Below are 20,807 nucleotides of genomic sequence, written 5' to 3'. Positions count from 1 at the left end.
TTACTTCAGGTGAATATCATAGGCTCAAATAGCCTGCCACGGTATTCACTACCAGCAAGCAGCCTTTAAGGCAACCCCCACAATGACTCAAACCCAGGTAGACATTTCTTACACACAGCAAACCTTATTATAAACAAATAGAAATGAGAAAGAGTATGTTATGCCTGGTTATGTCTATTGCATTCCAAAGCTCTCTGCTTGGAAAAAAATTTACAATATCAAATAAATAACAACAACAAAACAGGCAACAATGAATTCCTGTGACTCTTAGTTTGTAGGAGATGTGCTTCCAAAGTGCAATGTGGGGTTGTGCATTTGGACTAGGAAGTCAGGACCCACATACATTTGAGAAGCTGGGTTTGAATCTTAGCTCCACCCCAAGTTTCCTGCTAATGCACACCCTGAGAGGCACAAGGTGATGATTCAAGGAGTGAGCCACCCACATGGAAGACATGGACAGGGATCCTGGCTCCAGTCTTTGGCCTGGCCCATTCCTGGTCTCAAAGGTAGACAGAGAGTAAAACAGTAAAACAGTGGGAGCTCAAGCCATTCGTCTCTCTGCCTTTCAAATAAAAAGTACAAAGTGTTTCATTATATTCTTGAAACAATGAAGGAGTCAATGATGTGGATTATCAGTCAACAAAGGGAAAATAACTCTTCTTTGCAAAGCCCAGCAACTTGATTTACTGAACTGTGATTCAACTTCCCAAACACCTTCCCAAACGAGAGCTTCACAATGCAACAATTTTTACCACAAACAACACACACTGGTCCAAAAAAGGAAAATTATATATACTCTTATGGCACTAAGTACTTCAAAATGATCTAACATAACATTGCACCTTTTATAACTGAAAAGAACACTCACAGATCTGTTTTGTCAACACTTACTGCTGATTAGGCTCGTTTTCATTCTGCTGGGTAGAATTAAAGCTCTGCATGGCCTGTACTTCCTCTTCCTCCTCATCCTCACTAGAAGCTTCTTCCGCAGCATGATTAGACCTTGGGGGAGGGGCACTGGCAGTGCCATCTGCCTTCTGGATCGAGGGTTTCTGACAGATGTATTTAGGGTCTCTTCCAAGATTACAGATTTCTTCAAGTAACTGAAAGTAGATGTAAGATTTCATATCAGTAATTAAGGAGAAATGACTAATGAATTTTGAAAAATACTGTCTTTGCCAAAATACTTTATACATACATTTTCTGTAAAGTTTGTGTTGGCTCACTTTGCTGCTTAAGTCACAGATCTGACTTCTATTTTACCAAGGAACACTAACTCATGAGTTATAAATCCTAAACAGCAACTGCAAGGTGAAGAGACAGGGTTCAGGCTGGCAATCAACAAACTACTCAGGGCCCGGTGTGGTAGTCTAGTGGCTAAAGTCTTTGCCTTGAATACACCTGGAACCCATATGGGTGCTGGTTCTAATCCCAGCTGCTCCACTTCCCATCCAGCTCCCTGCTTGTGGCCTCCCTGCAGTTGAGGATGGCCCAAGGCCTTGAGACCCTGCACCCGCGTGGGAGACCTGGAAGAGGTTCCTGGTTCCTGGCATCGGATCGGCGTGTACCGGCCCGTTGCGGCTCACTTGGGGAGTGAATCATCGGATGAAGATCTTCCTCTCTGTCTATCTGACTTCGCAATAATAACAATAAAAAATAAGCTTAAAACAAATGAAACTACTCAGGCTAGCCTTGCGGTACAGTAGGTAAACCCGGGCACAGGTTCCACTCGTGGCTGTTCCACCTCAATCCAGGCCACTGCTAACAGCCTGGGAAAGCAGAAGACGGCTAAAATGCTTGGGCCCATGTCACCACATAGGAGACCAAGACAAAGCTCCAGCCTCAGTCCTGCATATCCTCGAGATTTGTTACCATTTGGGATGGAAAATCTCCCCCTTTGTCTTTTGCTTTTCCCTTACTGAAACTCTGCCTTTCAAATATTTTTCATAAGGAAAAAAAATCAAGAAACTGTGACTAGAAATGGTAATGCACTTTTGCAAAAAACAAGCAAAAAACACCAAGATATTCACATTAAAGAAATTATTTCCATAATGAAATTGATCCTCAATCTGCAACAGTCAAGGTTAACAGACTTCATTATGAAAGGCCTAAGTACAATGACAATCTTTTCTAAAACCTTGTCCTGAATGACTTGCTACTGTCCTAGGTCACAGGCCATGGTAACTTGATACCTTAATGATGGCAGTTGTTGCATCCGTTTTGAGTGTGGGCTGATGTCTCATGAGCTCATCGACAGCACTCCCGAGGTTGGAGGCAGTATCCCCTAAGAAACAAAAGAGATTGTTAGAAGTTCTCCCTTAATATCCCCTTTTACCTCAGATACACGCAGGAAACAATATGGAAATAATAGTCTTACCCACTTTCCTATAGCCCTTGAACCTTCTTACCCTAATTAACTATGTAAAGATTGTCAAAAATATAATAATAATAATAAAGAAGTTTATGAATAACAGAGCTACTTTTGGTCCGTACCAACACAAGGTGAAAAGAAACTGAGCTGATGGTTGTGATTTTCCAATGACAAACTTCCCTTTACTATACCCTACCACCACCCAATACCTGATGGGGGGGAGGAATCACAAGTATACTACATCCTTTACCGATGCTGCGTGCTGCACTCTACCCTGGAAATCTCTACTGTCAAGATTCCAACTAGTCTGGAACAACAAAGAAATAGGCATAAACTATTATTCTCTGGCTGTCTAAGGGGTAGTCAATGGTGCAAAGCACATTTTTAAAAACTGGACTCATTCTGGAGCTCCTACATTCTTGCTAATAAGTCTAGTCAGCTGTATATCATCTTCAGAGACGTGGATACCATATTTCTCATTCTAGTAGACTACGTGGTACATCTGGACATCAAGCACTGCTTCTGGTATTCAGGACAGTGCAATAGCAACTTGCTGAGAGGAACAGAAACACTGAAAATGGAGAGGCTAAAGATGAAGCATTCCCTCCTAACTGTGATATAATGCATAGAGCAAAAAAACCAAATGAGCGCATGAGGACTTCTCCTGGCCAAATAATGCAATTTTCTATTAGGAAGTAATCCCTGGCAACATACCAAGGGGATCTGAACTCCTCCTCCTCCGCATAGCTGGGAGGTAATCTGGAGACAGAAGAACTTTGAAGAGCCGTTCAAATGGCTGACACTGCACAAAAGACTGAAGACCTCGGGCATTCAAGCATAGTGCACTGAATACATTTGGGAGGGAGCCAAGGACTTCACGGGTAGCAGGAACCTAGAGAGAAGATAAAGTAAACTTGAATAGATTTCAAAGAATTCAGGTATAGATGCTAGGAAAATATGGCCGGGGTATCGCATCGACAGACAGCAGGGGTTCTTGTATAAACAGTTACATTCAGCATGATATGCATAACATGGGCAAGTTTCCCACTCTGTGTGTTTCCCAGTGTAGCACAAAGGACTCACATCTTTGATGAGCAGGGCATGCAGCATGACATCTGTTAATCCATTGTCCTGGAGCGAGGACAGCAGTGATGGTTCTTGAAATACAAACACAGTCACCACTTCAGTAGCTACAAAGATGAGAAAATATGGGACACTTAGAGGTGTTAAAAGCAAAAATACTCAAAGGATTCAGAAATACATACTTAATGTAAAATAATTTAAGCATGCACTAAGCATGAAACAGCCCTCAGAGACTAATCCTAATAATAATCTAGTGACCACCTAGCTTTTATCAGCATATTACATGAGATTATACAATTTGAACTTAAACTGTAATATGCATAATATAACCTCCTTTAGTTACTATTTCCAATGCAATTATTTTGAATAGCTGCATACAGCTCCATTAAACATACATACCACAAGGTATATAAACCAGTCTCCTACTTTGATAGAGAACACAGTATAAACCTTAAATAAGTTTTCAGGAGAGACTACGCATGCTAAACGGAATAAAATAGAATAACCAGAATCAGAGAAATATATAGAGATCTTTAAGGTGTCTAATCAAACAGAACCTTAAAAAGAGAACTCAGGGCCTGGTGGCATGGCCTAGCAGCTAAAGTCCTCGCCTTGAAAGCCCCGGGATCCCGTATGGACGCCAGTTCTAATCCGGGCAGCTCCACTTCCCATCCAGCTCCCTGCCTGTGGCCTGGGAAGGCAGTTGAGGACAGCCCAATGCCTTGGGACCCTGCAGCTGTGTGGGAGACCCAGAGGAAGTTCCTGGCTCCCGGCTTTGGATCGGCACAGCGCTGGCTGTTGTGGTCACTTGGGGAATGAATCATCAGACAGAAGATCTTCCTCTCTGTCTCTCCTCTGTATATCTGACTTTGTAATAACAATAAATAAATCTTTTTTTAAAAAAAGAGAGAACTCAAATTAACCTAGTCAAATTTGTGAATGCTAACATAAAGAAACTGATACTAGACTCTCCATATCAAAACAGAAAATGGTCTATGAAAGAACAGAAACCAGTCTGATGGTATATAGCATCTGAACATCATAGGAAACATGCACTAAATTCTAACGGTATAACATCTTAAAATTTATCTAAGGATACACTGGTGTTGCAGCCTAGGGGGTAAAGCTGCTGCCTCTGATGTGAGTATCCCAGAAAAGTTACAATTACAGTACGGGCTGCTCTCCTTCTATCCAGCTACCTGCTAATGGCCTGGGAAAGGAAGCAGATGGCCCCAATGCTTGAGTCACTGCCATCAAAATTGGAGATCCAGAAGCAGGTGCTGGTTCTTGGGCCTGGACAAGTCCAAGCCATTGAGGCCAACTGGGAATGGAAGATTCTGTGTTTCTAACTTCCAAATAAATAAATAAATCTTAAAAAATATATATTCCTTTATGGTGAGTCTCAGGACAGGGCGTCTCATGCCTGGATCCCAGACGCCAGCCACCACATGCACGTGGTGAGCTGTCCCCGGGCGGCCAGTGTGCCATTTGGTGCCAGGCTCCACCTGCTGGCCGCCCAGTCGGGCAGCTCTGAGGTTTTTGGTTCTTTGAATTGCTGCTTAGGTAGCTCCAGGTTGAACCCACTGAGCTTTTAGGATGGGAATCAATCGTAAAGGTTCCCAATGACAGCAACTCTTTGAAACACTTGTAATCACTGAACAATGCTGAACACCAAATACCAGTCTATGCAAAAGCTATGACTCGGGGCTTGTCCATCAGAATCATATCCTGTTACCTGACATGATGATGGATCAGAAGGGTCACATTAAGCAGGGCAATAACATTAACTAACACTCGAGAAGCAAATCCGGGCGTAGATCCTGTGTGGGATGTGTGGACCAAACCCTGTGGAAATTCTAGCCCCACTGTTTACCTCGAGGGTTGGGGTGGTGATGGACTAAGCTAGGTGTGACCAAGGAGCCTGCCATCAATCACAGGTAAAGGAACCCACAACAGTCTGGACAGGTCATGGCAGCAGTATCGAAATATGCATCCTGAATAGGGTGTGGGGTGGGCCGGGCTGCAACGTTCATCAGCTCATACAAGGCCAAATGGAAGGCCAGACTTCGCCAGAACCTGGCCTAAACCCAATGGCATGTATGAGAACTGGGTCTGGTAGTGGATTAAGTGGAGGAACTTGGGAAACCCCCCTGGTGAGTCATAGCTCCCGCTGGTGAACACGTGGTCCAGACCTGAGGGTCGGACAAGCTGGGCAAGGTTGCTCCAACAGCTGGTTAACATGTCAATTGGTAATGAAACAGGGTGGACGGGGCAGGACTGAGCAAACCTTAGCCCACAAGCGACACTAGAGACCGGGATGGAGCACAGGTCATGCCGAGCTAGGCTCTTGCACCTACTCTTCTGCGTGAGTCAGGGACGCCAAGCCACAGTGTCTAAGGCAGAGGCCGGGACAGGTGAGGGTCTGAGCCAAGCTGAGTCAGAGCAACCACTGGCATGTTCGTGATCTATGGCTGGGAACAGGCCTGGTTGGGGAGATGAGGGGACACCCTAACTGGGTTGAGGTTCCCACCAAGGGGTGCGTAGCCTGGAATGGAGGCGGCGTTCTGATCAGAAAACGGTTGTAGTCTCCCTTGGCACAAGTGTGGACTGGGATTGGCTGCACTGAGCCGGGTCAGACTCCAACACTGTCTGGTGTCCTGGAGGACCAGGGTAGATGGGGGATGGACTAGACAAGGTCTCAATCCCTACGGAGCCATGTGTGAGCCATATGTGGGTATGGACGAGCCATAGCTGGGCTGAAACATCTAACAGCAAGGAACAGTTTTGGTTGAAGGCCAGTCAGGAAAGGCCACTGTTCCTGCTAGGACAGGAGGTGAACTGAGTAGGGCTGGCTCATGGACCCACTATTAGGCGCAAAATCTGGCATTGGGAGGAGTCCTGATGAAGGAGCCTGGGCAACTCTTCTGGCAGGACACAGACCCTGCAGGTGAGCGCAAGAAGCATGATAGGAAACAGCCCAGAACAGGCCATGGAAAGTTACCCACTGGCATACATTTGGCATGGGTCGGGGTAAGACCAGGTTGAATCAGTTCATGTCATCCACTGGTTAAGGTCCTCGCCTTGAACACCCCAGGATCCCGTGTGGGCACCTGTTCTAATTCCAGCTGCTCCACTTCCCACACAGCTCCCTGCTGGTGGCCTGCGAAAGCAATAGAGGATGGCCCAAGGCCTTGGGATCCTGCACCCACGTGGGAAACCTGAAAAGAAGCTCCTGGCTTCGGATTGGCGCAGCACCAGCCATTGTGGCCACTTCGGGAGTGAATCATCGGACGGAAGATCTTCCTCTCTGTCTCTCCTCCTCTCTATAAAATAACTCCTCTAATAAAATAACTAAATCTTAAAAAAAAAATCTTTCAGTCATCTAAGGAAACCTTACTTTAAAAAATTATTTATATCCCATGGCTTATAAATAGTTGGAAATAAACAAGTATACGTTTGAAAATAAACCTCATGACCAATAATAGATACATAATCTGAGGCTTCACCAAGTGTGGATAGCAACTGCATCACCTCTGCTTACCTAAGAGGAAAAGTGATGGGCCATAGTATTCTGCATTGCTGATGATGTGTTTCAGGGAGGTAGGCAGAGAACCATCCATCACTGAAAGAAAGTGAACATCAATGAGAACATGATCAGGAGGAGTGAGGAAGAAGAAACAATGCTACATATAGTACACACTGGCTAACAAAGTCCCTATTAATTCTGATCCGAAGGCCTATCTGTGTGTTTTGCTAGCTATTCTTCAGTCGTCAATGAAAACACAAGCACAGAAGGTCTGAGAGAGGTGGGAGCCTGGGAAGTCAACACAAAGACAAAAGTAGAAAAAGAAAAACTGATGAGTAACTAAGAAAACAGCGAAGCACTAACAAGGTCCTGAAAAAGTGGTATCCACCAACTAGAACAACTCAAACTGGCCTGGCCTTGCCCTGAGCCTCCAAGGTAAAAGAAACATATGTGTTAAAACCAGCATGTTAGAATGAGGAGAGCATGCTTCAGAAGCAGTTTTGCAGAGTAAAAAGTACCATGTCGTATGCCATCTGAGAAAGCAGGGTCCTGAATCGCTTTCTTGAGGAAGTTCAACATGGATTTGAGAAGTGCTGCCCGCTGTGGGATACACTGCACACCTGGCAAGAGAGAACAATAAGAAAATTTAAGCTCTACCAACACTGTAATATTCACTACTTTCGTAACTCAATTAACTGTGAAACATCACAGAAAGGCTGGTCTACACACCAGGTCGAGAGCTGGGGCCATGGCCAGGACCGGGGCCCGGGCCAGGGCCAGGACCAGGGCCCGGGCCAGGACCAGGGCCAGTGCCAGGCACAGAACAAGAAGAGATGTTAGCACTGTTGTTAGAACTTGGTGTCCTTAATTCAACATCAAGCCGCTGTTCCATGGGGTTGGATGAGCCTGGACTGCTCTCCATATTCACATCTGCAACTGAAATGCAAATTATAATAAATAATTAGCATGAAAGGCACTCCACAAAGAGGTTACTCTCGAGCAAATTTCTTTCATTAACTGAAGTGAATGGAATAAAGACGAAAGATTTGGAATATAATTTCATGTACTACTGTTTAGTAGACAGCAGGTAATAGTAAGTATAAAAACAATTGAAACATTTAACATCATGCCCATAAGAATGGGCAAGCGGCTGTTTATATTTGGAAATCTTTAACACATATAGTCATACATGCATATACACCTACTTCACATATGTTTTTGCACAATGTGCTTACTACACTAATGTGTATAATGTCATTATCTCATCACCCCTCTGGGATCTCTCGTTCAAGAATTCGAATGTCAGTTTGGCCCCAAACACTAGAAACAGGGGCTTTCAGGCATGGCAACAGGCACAAAATCATAGAAAACAACCTATGATTATTAATGCAGTAGGAAGACAGAAACATTGTACATTCTAGTATCATAAAGCATAGTAACAGGTTATGACAAACTAGATTACCAAGACAGAAGTAACTGAGCTTTTGAGTAAGCTGTTTCGGGAAATAATTTCTTTTTGAATTATAATTAGACATGCATTGGACACATTTAAAAATATTTTAAAAGAAAACACAGCCAGAGATTAAAAAGCTTTACTATCTTTTTTCCAATTTAACTATTAAAACTTGTTCCTTATCAAATACCTATTCACCTCTTTCCTTTCTCAAAGTTCGAAAAGGTCCCATTTTACAGTCTATTCCTCCATATCACTACAACACACATACACTAACAATGTATCATGCATTGTTGCACTAAAAATATGCTAATAGTGATTCCCTGCAGTTTAGAATTTAGTGAGAATAACATAATGAATAATGTCATGAGAAAACATGGCTTAAGTGATAAAACACCAATATCATGGTGTGACAGCAGGGGTCTACAGCAGCTAAACCATCTTCCTCACCTCCCACGTCTATTATGAAAACATTCTCACTGCCTTTTCTGTGTTCTAATGAAAATCAACTTGAAAACCAACTATGCAGCCAAAAAAAAAAAAAAATCCTGTGGCAGAACTGCATACTCTGCAATTTATATAGAATGATTAACATAGGGGTATTACAACACTAAAATAACTGCTACTTGCCATCCATATCGGTTTCCATTTCTTCTCCTTCTTGTGTTGTACTGGGTCTCTGGATCTTTGGCTTGATCACAAATGGGCACTCTTTTCGGCACAAATCTACTTCGTGCTACGATCAAGGGTAAATAAATTTAAAAATCCTATATATGCTTCAGGGATTTAAAAGCAACTATAATGGAGAATTTCCAAGTGAAATTACAGAACTGGCTTCCAGAAACAGAAGAGGGGCAAGACGCTTCCTTGATAATGCATTAAAAAAGGCCCTGTGAATCCAGCACAATGACTCAATCGCTACTTCACTGACAGAATCACATGACAGAATCCTATGTGCATCAGTTCATGTCCTGGCTGTTCCACTTCCCTTCCATCTCCCTAATTGATGCTTAGAAAAGCAATAGAGAATGGCCCAAAGCCTTGGGACACAGCACCCGCTGTGACCCAGAGACCCAGAAGAAGCTCCTGGCTCCTGGCTTCAGATCAGCTCAGCCCTAGCCATTGTGGTCATTTGGGGAGTGAACCAGCAGATGGGAGATCTGAACCTCTGTCTCTCCTTCTCTCAGTAAATCTACCTTTCAAATGAGGGGAAGCGGGGAGAGAAAGAGAGAACCCTTGGTTCAGTTCTCAACGGAATCAAGTCTATGCAAAATGCCCCTTGGCAGAATAATACCTCAAGTCTATAAATGAATATAGAAAGTCCACTATGGGATTGAAAAGCGGCCATGTCCAGGTTGGTTATGAGGTCAACCACTCTCACAGCTCTGGTAACAAATGTTATCTGGTCCTGTTCATCACCAAGAAATTTTATGACCTATTAGGGGGAGAAAAAAGAAATTAAAACCGTTGAACTAAGGACAAAGAGCATGTTATACTCATGTATTCTGAGTCCTCATGTAGGTATCATAGTACTGGGGGGAGGAGGAAGGCGTTGCCTGCCAGATGTCTGCTCCGTCTTTAAGGCATCAATCTAGACTGAAGTAATGGGGACACCCAGCACTTAGCACACTTAGAACCTTTAGGGAGAAATGGCCAGTCCCCAGTAAATCATAAAAGCTTACTGCTATGACAGCACAGTTTGAAGGTACCTCTATATACATTTCATGCATTTTCCGCATGGTCACTTATACTCAGTACCTCCTGCTTCATTGCTCTCTGCTGGATTACATTAAAATCTTAACAATGGACATAGCTGGTCTTAAAGTATATTCATGAAATAATCAAAAGGCCAAAATTAAAAAAAAAATGCTGGAAAACATTTTCTGGGCGTTTTCTTACAACATCTGTTTCACTATGCTATTTCGCATACTCAACCATAAAACCTATTTTCCCATGAATGTATTTTAAAACAGTAGCACACCTTCAATAAGGCTTCCATCATTCCACAGGAGACCAAGGCTTCCCCACCAGCATCGTAGCTTGCCAGATGGTATAAAAAAGAGAAGAGAGCAGTAGCAAACTGGTGAGGGTATGGATCCATGGAAGGATCTGCAATGGAAATTTGGAGAGGGAGAAAAACAGCGAACTCGGAATCTGATGTTAAGATGGCTGGATATTTAAAAAAAGCATCTTTTCACCTATTAATATTCATTACCAAAACTCACCAATCATGGCCTGGATACAGTTCCTTACAAGTACCGGTAAAAATCCATGGTAGGAGGCAGTTCCAGTACAATCAATAATACTGCTGAGTTTGGGAGTTCTCTCCAAGTGAACAATTGATGTTAGCGTCCGTAATGAAGCAGCTTTAATCTCCTATACAAAATGAATCAGGTGAAGAAGGCAATACGAACTTCGTTGCCCGTATCTCTAAACTCTAAATCAGTCCAGCAGTTAACTGCCTAGCCACCTGCAAGGCTACAGAGACTTAATCCTGAAAACTTACTGTTAGCTTTTCAGACCAATATTCAAGGAGGAGAAAAAAGGGCTAAGCCTCCCTTATGGGAGCCCTGTCCCCTCCAAAAAACCTATTTGCCTTTTAGTGTTTTTGGGAAATCCTAAAGGCACATAGGTGAGAGCCTGATAAATAGAGATAATTCACAAATACTTACCATGAGCTGCTTATCTGTTATCTGAAGGACATCTACTAACTCCTCTATCAAGCCATTGTACAAGATACTATTTGCCGATTCCTGCAAGGCATTGGAATACACTGCAAAGGCAAAAAGAAAACACTAAGCAAGAAGGTAGAAATTAAGCCGCTGTTCACAGACAAACCTCTTGGACTCTGTAGCATCAGAGGGTAGAATCACAGAGGTTCAGACACTTTGAGGATGGCACCAAGCACGGTGATAAGCCCAAAATACCACATTCCCATACTTAGTACTGGTAGGCTCAAGTATTTCAGGGAATGGGAACATGAAAGGGGAATTGCTTTCCAGGTTTTTATGCCTATATCATAAGCATTGTTTAAATAGAAATCAAGGAAGCTAAAGACTAAAAGGATAAACAAGTAGTTAATAATCTGAAGATTCAGACTGAGAGTCCAGGGATGATTCCAAAGCACATGATTTTCATTTTATTGTTTCCACAGTAAAGGTTTACAGTGGTGCCTACTTAAAGCGTCTTTTGATTGACTTCAAAATTAAACCCCTGAAAACAATGGGAGAATAAGACTAGAAGGTAAGAGCAATGGTAGGACAGTGAAATACAAATTCATTTAAAAAAAAAAAATCATTAAAGACTAAATCCAGGTCAGCATGCATCATAACTTCTTTCAGGTCCAACATGAAGGCGCACAAGAAGGATAAATAAATTCAGTGACCACTGGGAATGGTGACAATTTAAATCACCTCCTATGTAACTTCAGTAGGTCTCATTGCAACAAACATGGGTGAATTACAAGTAAAAATGCAGTCCAAGTAGCCTACTTAGGGGCTCTTAATTATAGTGTTTTCTCTTACCTAATATAGATATTGCATGTAGTCTGGCCTGAACAGCTTGGAGCCGCTTTCTATGGTTTGAAAACCCATGGGCTAGCCGTATGTGTGTAAATAACAGCATCTGTAGAGAGCATAAGAACTATGTCAAGACATCAAAAGAAGAGGTAAATATTCTCTCTGGGGCTAACCCTTATATGCTGGTAAAATGATATCGTTACTATTCGTTAAGGTATCAAATAAAACTACTTCTATCCACTTAGGTTAGCTGACAAAACAGAATTAAAGTTCCTAGGTTAGCTGACAAAATAGGATTAAAGATTCCTACTATCCCAAGGTAAGCCATAATGACAGGCAACAAAGAGGAAACATTTGGCAAGACTCCTGATTGTTACTATATGATGAGTGTTATGATTAAACATATGTTCACACTTAAATGAGCAGCAAAAAAAAAAAAAAAAAAGCCACAAGCTGAACAAGCTGAGAACTTTCTCCTTTGATACCAAGTGCTGAGAAAGCTCTCACTTCTTATTAGAAACTGATAGCCAGTCAACGTTCATAAAGAAAAAAATTTAAGTGCTGTCATCACTAAAAGACCAGAAAACTAAGCCCAGAAAAGCCAAACAGGCCTGCTCATGGCCTGTCTCCCATTTCAGTACATGTCACTAGGATATTTGTGGAGCAGCCACATTCTAGCAGTATTTTACAATGTATCATACCTGTTTATCTTTAGGGATGCTGTACATTTTGGTAAGAGATTCCATGATTTCGGACGGACTTTCTGAAATCTATATGTTAGAGGGGGAGAGAATCCATTAGGAAAAAGAGTTAACCAAATGTTAAGATACTATCGGATAGCTAACGATTTCTCTTACCTTGTCAAGTTGTTCTATGTGAATATAATGTAGTGTGTTACTAGTTGTCTGAAATTTAAGAGAAAGCTGTTAGGAATCACCGAATACCCAGACATGCAATATACAGGCATAAGTTAGCTCAGGGAGAGAAACTGAGGCCTCACTATTCAGACAACATGGCCTGTTGGAATTCTCAAATGAGGCCAAGAAAACACAAATGTAAACAGAAGCAGTTTGCCACAAAAAGAGTCCTATTTATGCAACAGCCTCCAACAAGAGAGACCCAAACTTGACCAATTGGGAATGCAACTGATGCTTGTTGCTGAAGAGCTGGTAGGTATATTCAGATTGGGAAGGCAGAAACACAGCACAAAATCCATTCCTTCACTTGAAGCTGAGGCGTTGTAGGGAAATTCAAAACAGGTTACAATCGATAAAACATGAATGAATGCAACTCACCTTCTTCTCAATTTTGACCTCAGCCCCAGGGTCTGCATAAAATTCAAAGTGTAGTGTAGTTGCACTGGGCGGATATTTCTGTGTACCAAAAAAAAAATTTTTTTGAGCTTCTACTGAATTCAGGGAAGACAGACAACATCTTAGCCCAATTTTCCCCTCAAAGATTTAGTCACTTGTCAATTTGGTAGCAGAATGTGCAGTGTATTCAGCAGCTACAGCGCCATTAATTCTGTACAGGAGACGTGTAAAGAAAACGGATATAGGATACAGCCACAGAGCTGACAGTCTTTTCAGCTTCACTGTGAGAATGCAAGCAAATGCACTTTCCTAGATTTCTAAAACTCATTTTCAGAGCAAATGAATGCATACAGCTCCCTACTCAAGCACTAGGTACGAACAACCACCGTAACTGAGAATTTTGACCTACTGTGCCAGCACACTTGAGGACCCAAAGCACTGTGAGCCTCCTAAGGTGTACTTTGTCTCAGCTGATCTTAGGCTCCTCAAAGACCCTGACCTGAAGCAGTAATCTTGAAACCTCAACACAAAGAAACACTTTAGAAACATTGTAGAAAATGAATACTCTGAAAAACAACAGCAACAAAAAAACCTATGTATGAATTTCCAATTTAGTCAGCACCAGAACAAGCTTATCTTTCAGTCCCACTGTCCACAAATGTTTGAAGTATCCTCATATTTCCTACTGTAAAGAAAGGTTCAGAAAGAGACCACAGTTGTGCCAAGAAACATTCCTGTAAGTTACTTACCATCATATGCAAGTCTCTGCAGCACTCTGCCAGTCCAAAGCCATTCTCCTTTCCACCCCAGCTCTTGGAAAATGGGAAAAAAACAGACTGTTAAGGCAGTGCTTACTGTGCCCATGTAGAAAATATTGAAGAGTTTGTAGCTGCTTGGAGCACAGTGTAGAAAAGACAAAGAAGAGGCTGAGTTAAGAGGGAACCGATGAATGGAAGAAGTTAAAAGACTCAAGGCAAGAGGGTAGGCCTAGAGGTGCTTTCTTAAATGTGATCATTTTTCCTGTTTTGTGAGGCAGCTCCTGAGAGGAATACAGGCAGCATTACGTGGGCCTGCAGCACGCTCGCTGACCTTGCCTAAACACTCTGTTTGTTTACATTCCTCTCACTGAGGTAGATTCACATGCTCTCCAGTTTCTTTCTGCTGACATTAGCTCAGGTAAAAAGCTGGAAATCATGTCTTGCTTAGCATTTCCAAGTCCAAGAACTCATCAGCAAGCCTGTGCGGTAATAGATTCAGGCTACCTGCATGGCCTGAGAATGCTCTCTATATTTTCGTATTTCCTCTTCATTAGACGCTATCAGGTTATCACCTACCAAATATAAATAGAGCTTTTTTAAAAAAAAAAATAGAGTAATAGAGTAATAAATCACTGAAATATCCACTTACAAAAGTGTCTGTTGCTGAACAGAGAAACCAAGAGCCCCCACAATCTGCCTGCCCCTTAAAAAAAAAATTAAGCTATCTCAAACTACACTTTGCCTGCTGGTAGCTTTTCTCAATTTACATCTTAGACAAAGCATACCAATGAATAGCATACACCTAATACTACTCTAGAAGCACAGATCAGGATACAATACGATGATAGTTCAGGTAATTAGGGCTTACTTCTCTGGTGGAAACGTGGGTTTAAAAAGTTTGCCTGGAAATAGATTATTACACATCACTTGCTTCCAAACAATTGAAAACTGACTGTTGTCCTGGGAGTAATCAGCAGAAATACGGGAGTAAGGAATTTCATAATTTTACCCTTTCACAGAAGCAATGAATAAACTTATCAGAATCAACAAAACCTATCAAAACCAATTTATAAAAACTCTGGAAATTAAACAATACTTTATACCAAGTAGCCAAATGCTTACTGGAAAAGGATAAAAACTAAAATGCAGGGGAATTTTAAGTGTTCTGTGGGATTTACTTTGCCCTGACTGCCTTGGCTCAGTACTGGCTGAAACCAACAGCTCACATGTCTGTAGTGAGTAGAATGCACCTTTTCCTCAAAAGCCCTGTAGTTGTTTGTGTGTTAGAGTCTGCTTCAGGATTTCCTCCAGGATCTGATGTGGGGCTGATCAATATTTTACCTAAGTCTAAACTCCTCCAGGAGTGGGGGCCCAACACTTGTTCACAGCATTCAACAGCATGCATTCCTATGTCCTGGGCCAATACAGTTTACTCAAACTAAAAGCTTGGGAAGAAAAGTCAGAAAGAAAGGAGTGGAATTGCTTAGGAAATTAAGGTTTCAAAAGTCCTCATATATTTCTAGGAGCCAAACAGAAGACATGCATGCCCCAGGCCGGCACATTTTGTGAAAACCTATGCAAAGGTCCTAAGCATTCATCTCTGTGTGACCTCGAAGGTTTCACACAGGGAGAAGTTCATGGCAGAGTACACCAACATATCTTGCCACTGACTCAGAGTGGGGGCCTTCTTTTTCTGTCTGCATGGTGGGGGGAGGGAGGTATCAGCTATCCAAGGTTCATTTGAACACTAGGCAATTGGAACAGAGTTCAGTAGCCACATACAACTTCATGAAATTATGCAATCCCCAACTAATGATGACTCAATGATTTTTTTTCAATGCTATAATCCCATAAGCCGAGGGTCAGCTGAACTTACAATGATGTGATTTACAGTCTTCTGACTTTATGATGGGCTTATCACGGCAGGAAATATCCTGACTTCTTATGGGGTTACTGGGACATGACCACGTGGGGCATATGTAGTTTACTAAACAAACCCTAAAAAGACCAGGAAGAAGTTCCGGGATCAGCTCCTGCCATTGAGGACACTGGGGAGTGAAATCAGCTAATGGAAGAGCTTCCTCTCTGCCTTTCCTCCTCTATGTGTACCTGATTTTCCAATAAGAAGAAATCTTTTAAAAAAAACCTGTGTCATGGGAAATAAAAATAAAGAAAAACAAGCACCTCTAATTTTTCTTAAGATGCGGTCCTTAAAAAATCATTCCAACCCAAGCATGAGTCATGAAATTCTGATGCTGCATATAGAAGATAATTCCATTGTATTATACGTGAAGAAATGCTTATTACAAAATTACATGAAGTACATGGCAAAACACTGACACTAGAACATTAAGGAGATGCAGAAACCATTAACTAAACTATGTAAGGACATAAGCACAGAATAGACAATGAAAATGTATCAAAATGATAAGCAGACCCATGGAGATACTAAATTTTCTTTCACACATTCGTGAACATTTAAAATACTGAGCAACTGTAAATAGGAAGAAGAGTTCTGCCTCCAGTAAGACAAATTCATGAAAACCTTTTCAGATATACTTTTGTGTTCGGCACTACAGTCTAGCAGCTAAAGCCCTCGCCCTGCATGCGATGGGATCCCATACAGGCGCGGGTTCTTATCCCAGCTTCCCATCCAGCTCCTTGCTTGTGGCCTGGGAAAAAAGTTGAGCATGGCCCAATGACTTGGGACACTGCACCTGTGCCTGTGTGGGAGACCGGGAAGAGTCCCCTGCCTCCGGATTGGCTCAGCTCCAGCCATTGAGGCTGCTTGGGGAGTGAATCAACGGATGGAAGATCTTTCTATCTGTCCTTCTCTCTGCACATCTGACTTCCCAATAAAAATAAGGTAAATCTTTAAAAAGTAAAAGGATATACTTCATTTGAAAGGCATAGTTACAGAGAGAGGGAAGTAAACAGAAATGCTTCATCGCTAATTCATTATCCAAAGGGCGGCAATGAACGGGGATGGATCAGGCCAAAGCCACAAGCCTGGACTCCACTCAGGTCTCCAAATCGGTATGGGAGCCCAATGGCTTGGGATATTGCCCACTGCTTTTGGAGATGCATTAGTGGGTAGAAGAAAGGGAAGTGGAGTAGCTTAGCTCAAATTGGTACCCATATGGGGGTTTAAGATTCAAGGCTATTATTAAGAATACCTCTAATCCTTTGTGATGTTCATTGCTACGCAACTGCAATTCATTTTTTCAACTACTAAGTTAGATCTTAAAGAAAAAGCTGGGCTCGGCAGCGTGGCCTAGTGGCTAAGGTCCTCGCCTTGATCCCATATGGCCGCTGGTTCTAATCCCGGCAGCTCCACTTCCTCTCTGTCTCTCCTCCTCTCAGTATATCTGACTTTGTAATAAAAATAAAATAAATCTTAAAAAAAAAAAAAAGAAAAGAAAAAGCTACTTCCCACTACATCTACAACTGAGTTGGATCATTAACTTGCATCAGTTGGAAAATCTGGGTGAAGATGCAGATACAGAATAAGAACCATGTTTAAGCAACCCCCAAACCTATAAGGAACAGCAGATAATCACATCACAGGAGAAAGAACACAAAGGACCCTCCTCATTGTACTCCCCTAGCTAATGTGTTATCTTATGACCCTGGTACCTAAGGAGACATCCAGCAAATGGTATATTAATCATCTCAGAGAAGCATGTACAACACCACTTTGAATAAATTACCAGACATCAGAAAAAGGCCCGATATTGGGACTAGCACTATGGTAAACACAAGCCAATCCTCTGCCTCAGTGCCCTCATCCTATAGGGGAGCTGCTTCTACCCTCACTGGCCCACTTCCCATCCAGCACTCTTCTTGTGGCTTGGGAATGTTCAGGGGTAAAGTGTGGTAGATGGTGAGATGCGCCAAGTCTTTGGGCCCCTGCACCCATATTGGAGACCCAGAAAAAGCTCCTGCCTCCTGGCTTCAGATGGGCTTAGCTCTAGCTGTTGCGGCCATTTGGGGAGTAAATCAGTGGATGGAATCTTTGTCTTTCTCTGTAAATCTGCCTAATAAAAATAAATCTAAAAACTAAGTAAATGAAAGGGGAGGGAGGAAGGGAGAGTGCAAAAGAAGAGAGTGTGTGAGGGAGGGAGGGACAGGCAAAGAGAAGATTGAAGTGGAGGAGAAGGAAGGGAGGCTCAAATAGCTTCAACAGCATGGTCTCGGCCAGGTGACAGGCAGAAGCCAGGAGCGAGGAGCCAGCAAGTCCACCCTGATCTCTCACGTGGGTGACAGGGACCCAATACTTGGGTGATTCCAAGTATAGTAGCAGGAAGCTGTAAGAGAAGCATCTGGGACTAGAGCCAGTATTCTGATACAATGCCAGCATTGTAAACAGTGGCTTAACCTGTTACACCAAAATACAGATCTCTAAAACCTGAATTTTTAATCTAGGGGAATGGTTTTGGAGATTTTATAAATTCCTTCCCAACCACTCACCCATACACAGTATAGCCACTATTCCATCTACTCTTAAACTTATAGTTTTATCCAATTTGCCTTATTTTACAGATCCTCTACCTTTTCATATTGTAAATGGGATCTTTGTACCCATCATTTCCTCTTGCGACCTGGGAACCTAATGTTTAATTGCCTTGCATTTTATAAAACACAATGAAGAAATGCTTGCAATGCTCAGAAACACGCATTTGGGTGAGTTACACCTAATCAGTGTATTTTCTCTATATTTTCATATGTCCTCAAATTTCTACTAGGTTCTATACTTGAAATCACAGAAAAAAAATGTTTCCCCATAATCATGGAAGCTAAAGTACAACCTGGAATTTGTATTATATATTATGTGAGATAGTCATTCTATTGGCTTCTAAAAAGTTCACATTACTGTTTCCTCCCAAATAACTTTTCCAACAACTGTTATGCCTTTAACCTGAGCAAGTAAGCAGTAGGCTTCTAGAAATACTGCACAATAGAGAGCTTGTTAGAGTTCAATTTTTTTTAAAGATACTTTATTTTTATTGGAAAGTCAGATATACAGAGAGGAGGAAAGACAGGGAGGAAGATCGTCCAGCTGATGATTCACTCGCCCAAGTAACTGCAATGGCCGGAGCTGAGCAAATCTGAAGGCAGGAGTCCGGAGCCTCTTCCGGGTCTCCCGTGCAGGATCCCAACACTTTGGGCCATCCTCAACTGTTTTCCCAGGCCATAAGCAGGGAGTTGGATGGGAAGCAGGGCTGGCAGGATAAAAACTGGCACCCAAATGGGATCCTCGCATGTGCCAGGCAAGGACTTGAGCTGTTATGCTACTGATCCGGGCCCCAGAGTTGAATTTCTATATGAAACTTATTGCTTCAACCACAATTACAAACTCTACATTTTACTTCATTTGAAAACATGACTCACCTCAGCCAAATGTTGTAGCCGTGTTAGCAGTGGGGTCCTCTTGTCAGATCCAAGACGTGTGATATAGTTTGATCTTTTGCTAAATACATACAGAAGGTTAAGTACAGCCAGCACCACTTGCATATCAGAGGACGCCAATAAAGTTGTCAAATGCTATAGGACAAAAGACAAAGTTCAGGCTACCAGGAACACTCTAGCCTTAGACACTTAACAATGTAACAATGTATTTGGCAACACTGACAAAGCCATTCAGCAGTTACAAAAAAAAAAAAAAAAAACCAAAAACCGTAACATGTAACCTTGTCCAAAAAGAGCTTACTTGATATCTCAGCTAGCCAGTGAGTATGAAATCGCACAAATGAAAGATGTTACAAAAGAGACAAATATGACATACTCAGGCTCCAAGTGGACTAAAGTGCTACTGGAGAACCTAATTCTCTGTCTCTTGTGCATACTTCATAAGAACTGAATAAAGCACTGGGGCCTTCACTAAGAAGTCAGATACTGAGACAGCTGTGTGCAAATACTACTCAAATGAAAGTACAAGATACACTCTTTAGCAACGTGAGAGGCCTATATTGTGTCTGCACACAAAATTCACCAATATGCAGTGGCATTTTGTCAGAATCTTGGAAAATCAACAGAACTCCTAAGGAATGGTGACAAATTGTATAACGGAAGAGTTTCTAACCGTGAATTATAACAAATTGCAAAACACAGACTTCTGTGTTTTACCCTTTAGGGACATGCTACAAATATACCCGATCCTCTCCAGTTAATGTTCCAACTTGGTGGACCCAATGAAATATCAATTAAAAATATTTTACTGAAGAAGTGTGACTGTACTTAACAGACAGAATTTTATCTTTTCTTAATCCTCATGTAAATATTTACACATTAAACAGCAGTATCTACACAGCATTTATATTGTATTAGGTATTATAAATAATGGGAGGATATGCATACATAGACTGATTTTTCAGGAATGTGTGCATTGCAGATGCAGGCATTGGAATCAATACCCCACTGACATCAAGGGAATAATGTGTGTATTCCGGGGAAGGGTGTAAGAGTGAAGAGAATGAAAAGCAACTTATTAAAGATAGGACAGTGGTAAGTATATTAAAATGTGAAGGAATTCAAAGTGTTTCTAATAGGTTAAAAGTAATCTGAAACTCCTCTGAACAACCTGGGATGAAGATCAACTCCATTTAATTTCCTAGACTACTTAAAAACACGTATTGCACTTCTCCTTGATTTCTTCAATCTTGAAATGCAGGCTAAGGTGGAAATACAGAACCTGTCCATCAAACTTACAAAGCATGAAATCTAAAATCTGAGAAATAACCTGCCATTGTTATTGATAGAGAAAAGCCAATAGCTCCATAATGAAA

General features: G+C 41.9%; 1 protein-coding gene across 11 annotated transcripts in view; it reads right to left on the bottom strand.

Moving 5' to 3' along the window:
* Window positions 1–20,807, bottom strand: part of HUWE1 (HECT, UBA and WWE domain containing E3 ubiquitin protein ligase 1) — a 123,143-nt gene that overhangs the window by 65,238 nt on the left and 37,098 nt on the right. For 10 of the 11 annotated variants that reach the window (XM_058658217.1, XM_058658220.1, XM_058658224.1 and 7 more), the window contains exons 2-8: window positions 7,710–7,916; window positions 7,499–7,600; window positions 6,996–7,076; window positions 3,455–3,561; window positions 3,086–3,263; window positions 2,193–2,284; window positions 892–1,103 (exon numbers count right to left, since the gene is read on the bottom strand). In XM_058658217.1, the coding sequence (XP_058514200.1) occupies window positions 892–1,103; window positions 2,193–2,284; window positions 3,086–3,263; window positions 3,455–3,561; window positions 6,996–7,076; window positions 7,499–7,600; window positions 7,710–7,902 (965 nt within the window). In that variant the 5' untranslated portion in view covers window positions 7,903–7,916. Of the gene's footprint in view, window positions 1–891; window positions 1,104–2,192; window positions 2,285–3,085; window positions 3,264–3,454; window positions 3,562–6,995; window positions 7,077–7,498; window positions 7,601–7,709; window positions 7,917–9,063; window positions 9,170–9,727; window positions 9,869–10,414; window positions 10,543–10,658; window positions 10,810–11,105; window positions 11,207–11,957; window positions 12,058–12,652; window positions 12,722–12,808; window positions 12,857–13,246; window positions 13,325–14,013; window positions 14,077–19,413; window positions 19,567–20,807 lie in introns of all 11 variants that reach the window. The other variant, XM_058658227.1, reaches the window with a different exon arrangement.

Source organism: Ochotona princeps, chromosome X (genome assembly GCF_030435755.1).
Source record: "Ochotona princeps isolate mOchPri1 chromosome X, mOchPri1.hap1, whole genome shotgun sequence".
NCBI classification, from domain to species: Eukaryota; Metazoa; Chordata; class Mammalia; order Lagomorpha; family Ochotonidae; genus Ochotona; species Ochotona princeps.
This window is presented reverse-complemented; position numbering and strand designations above follow the sequence as displayed.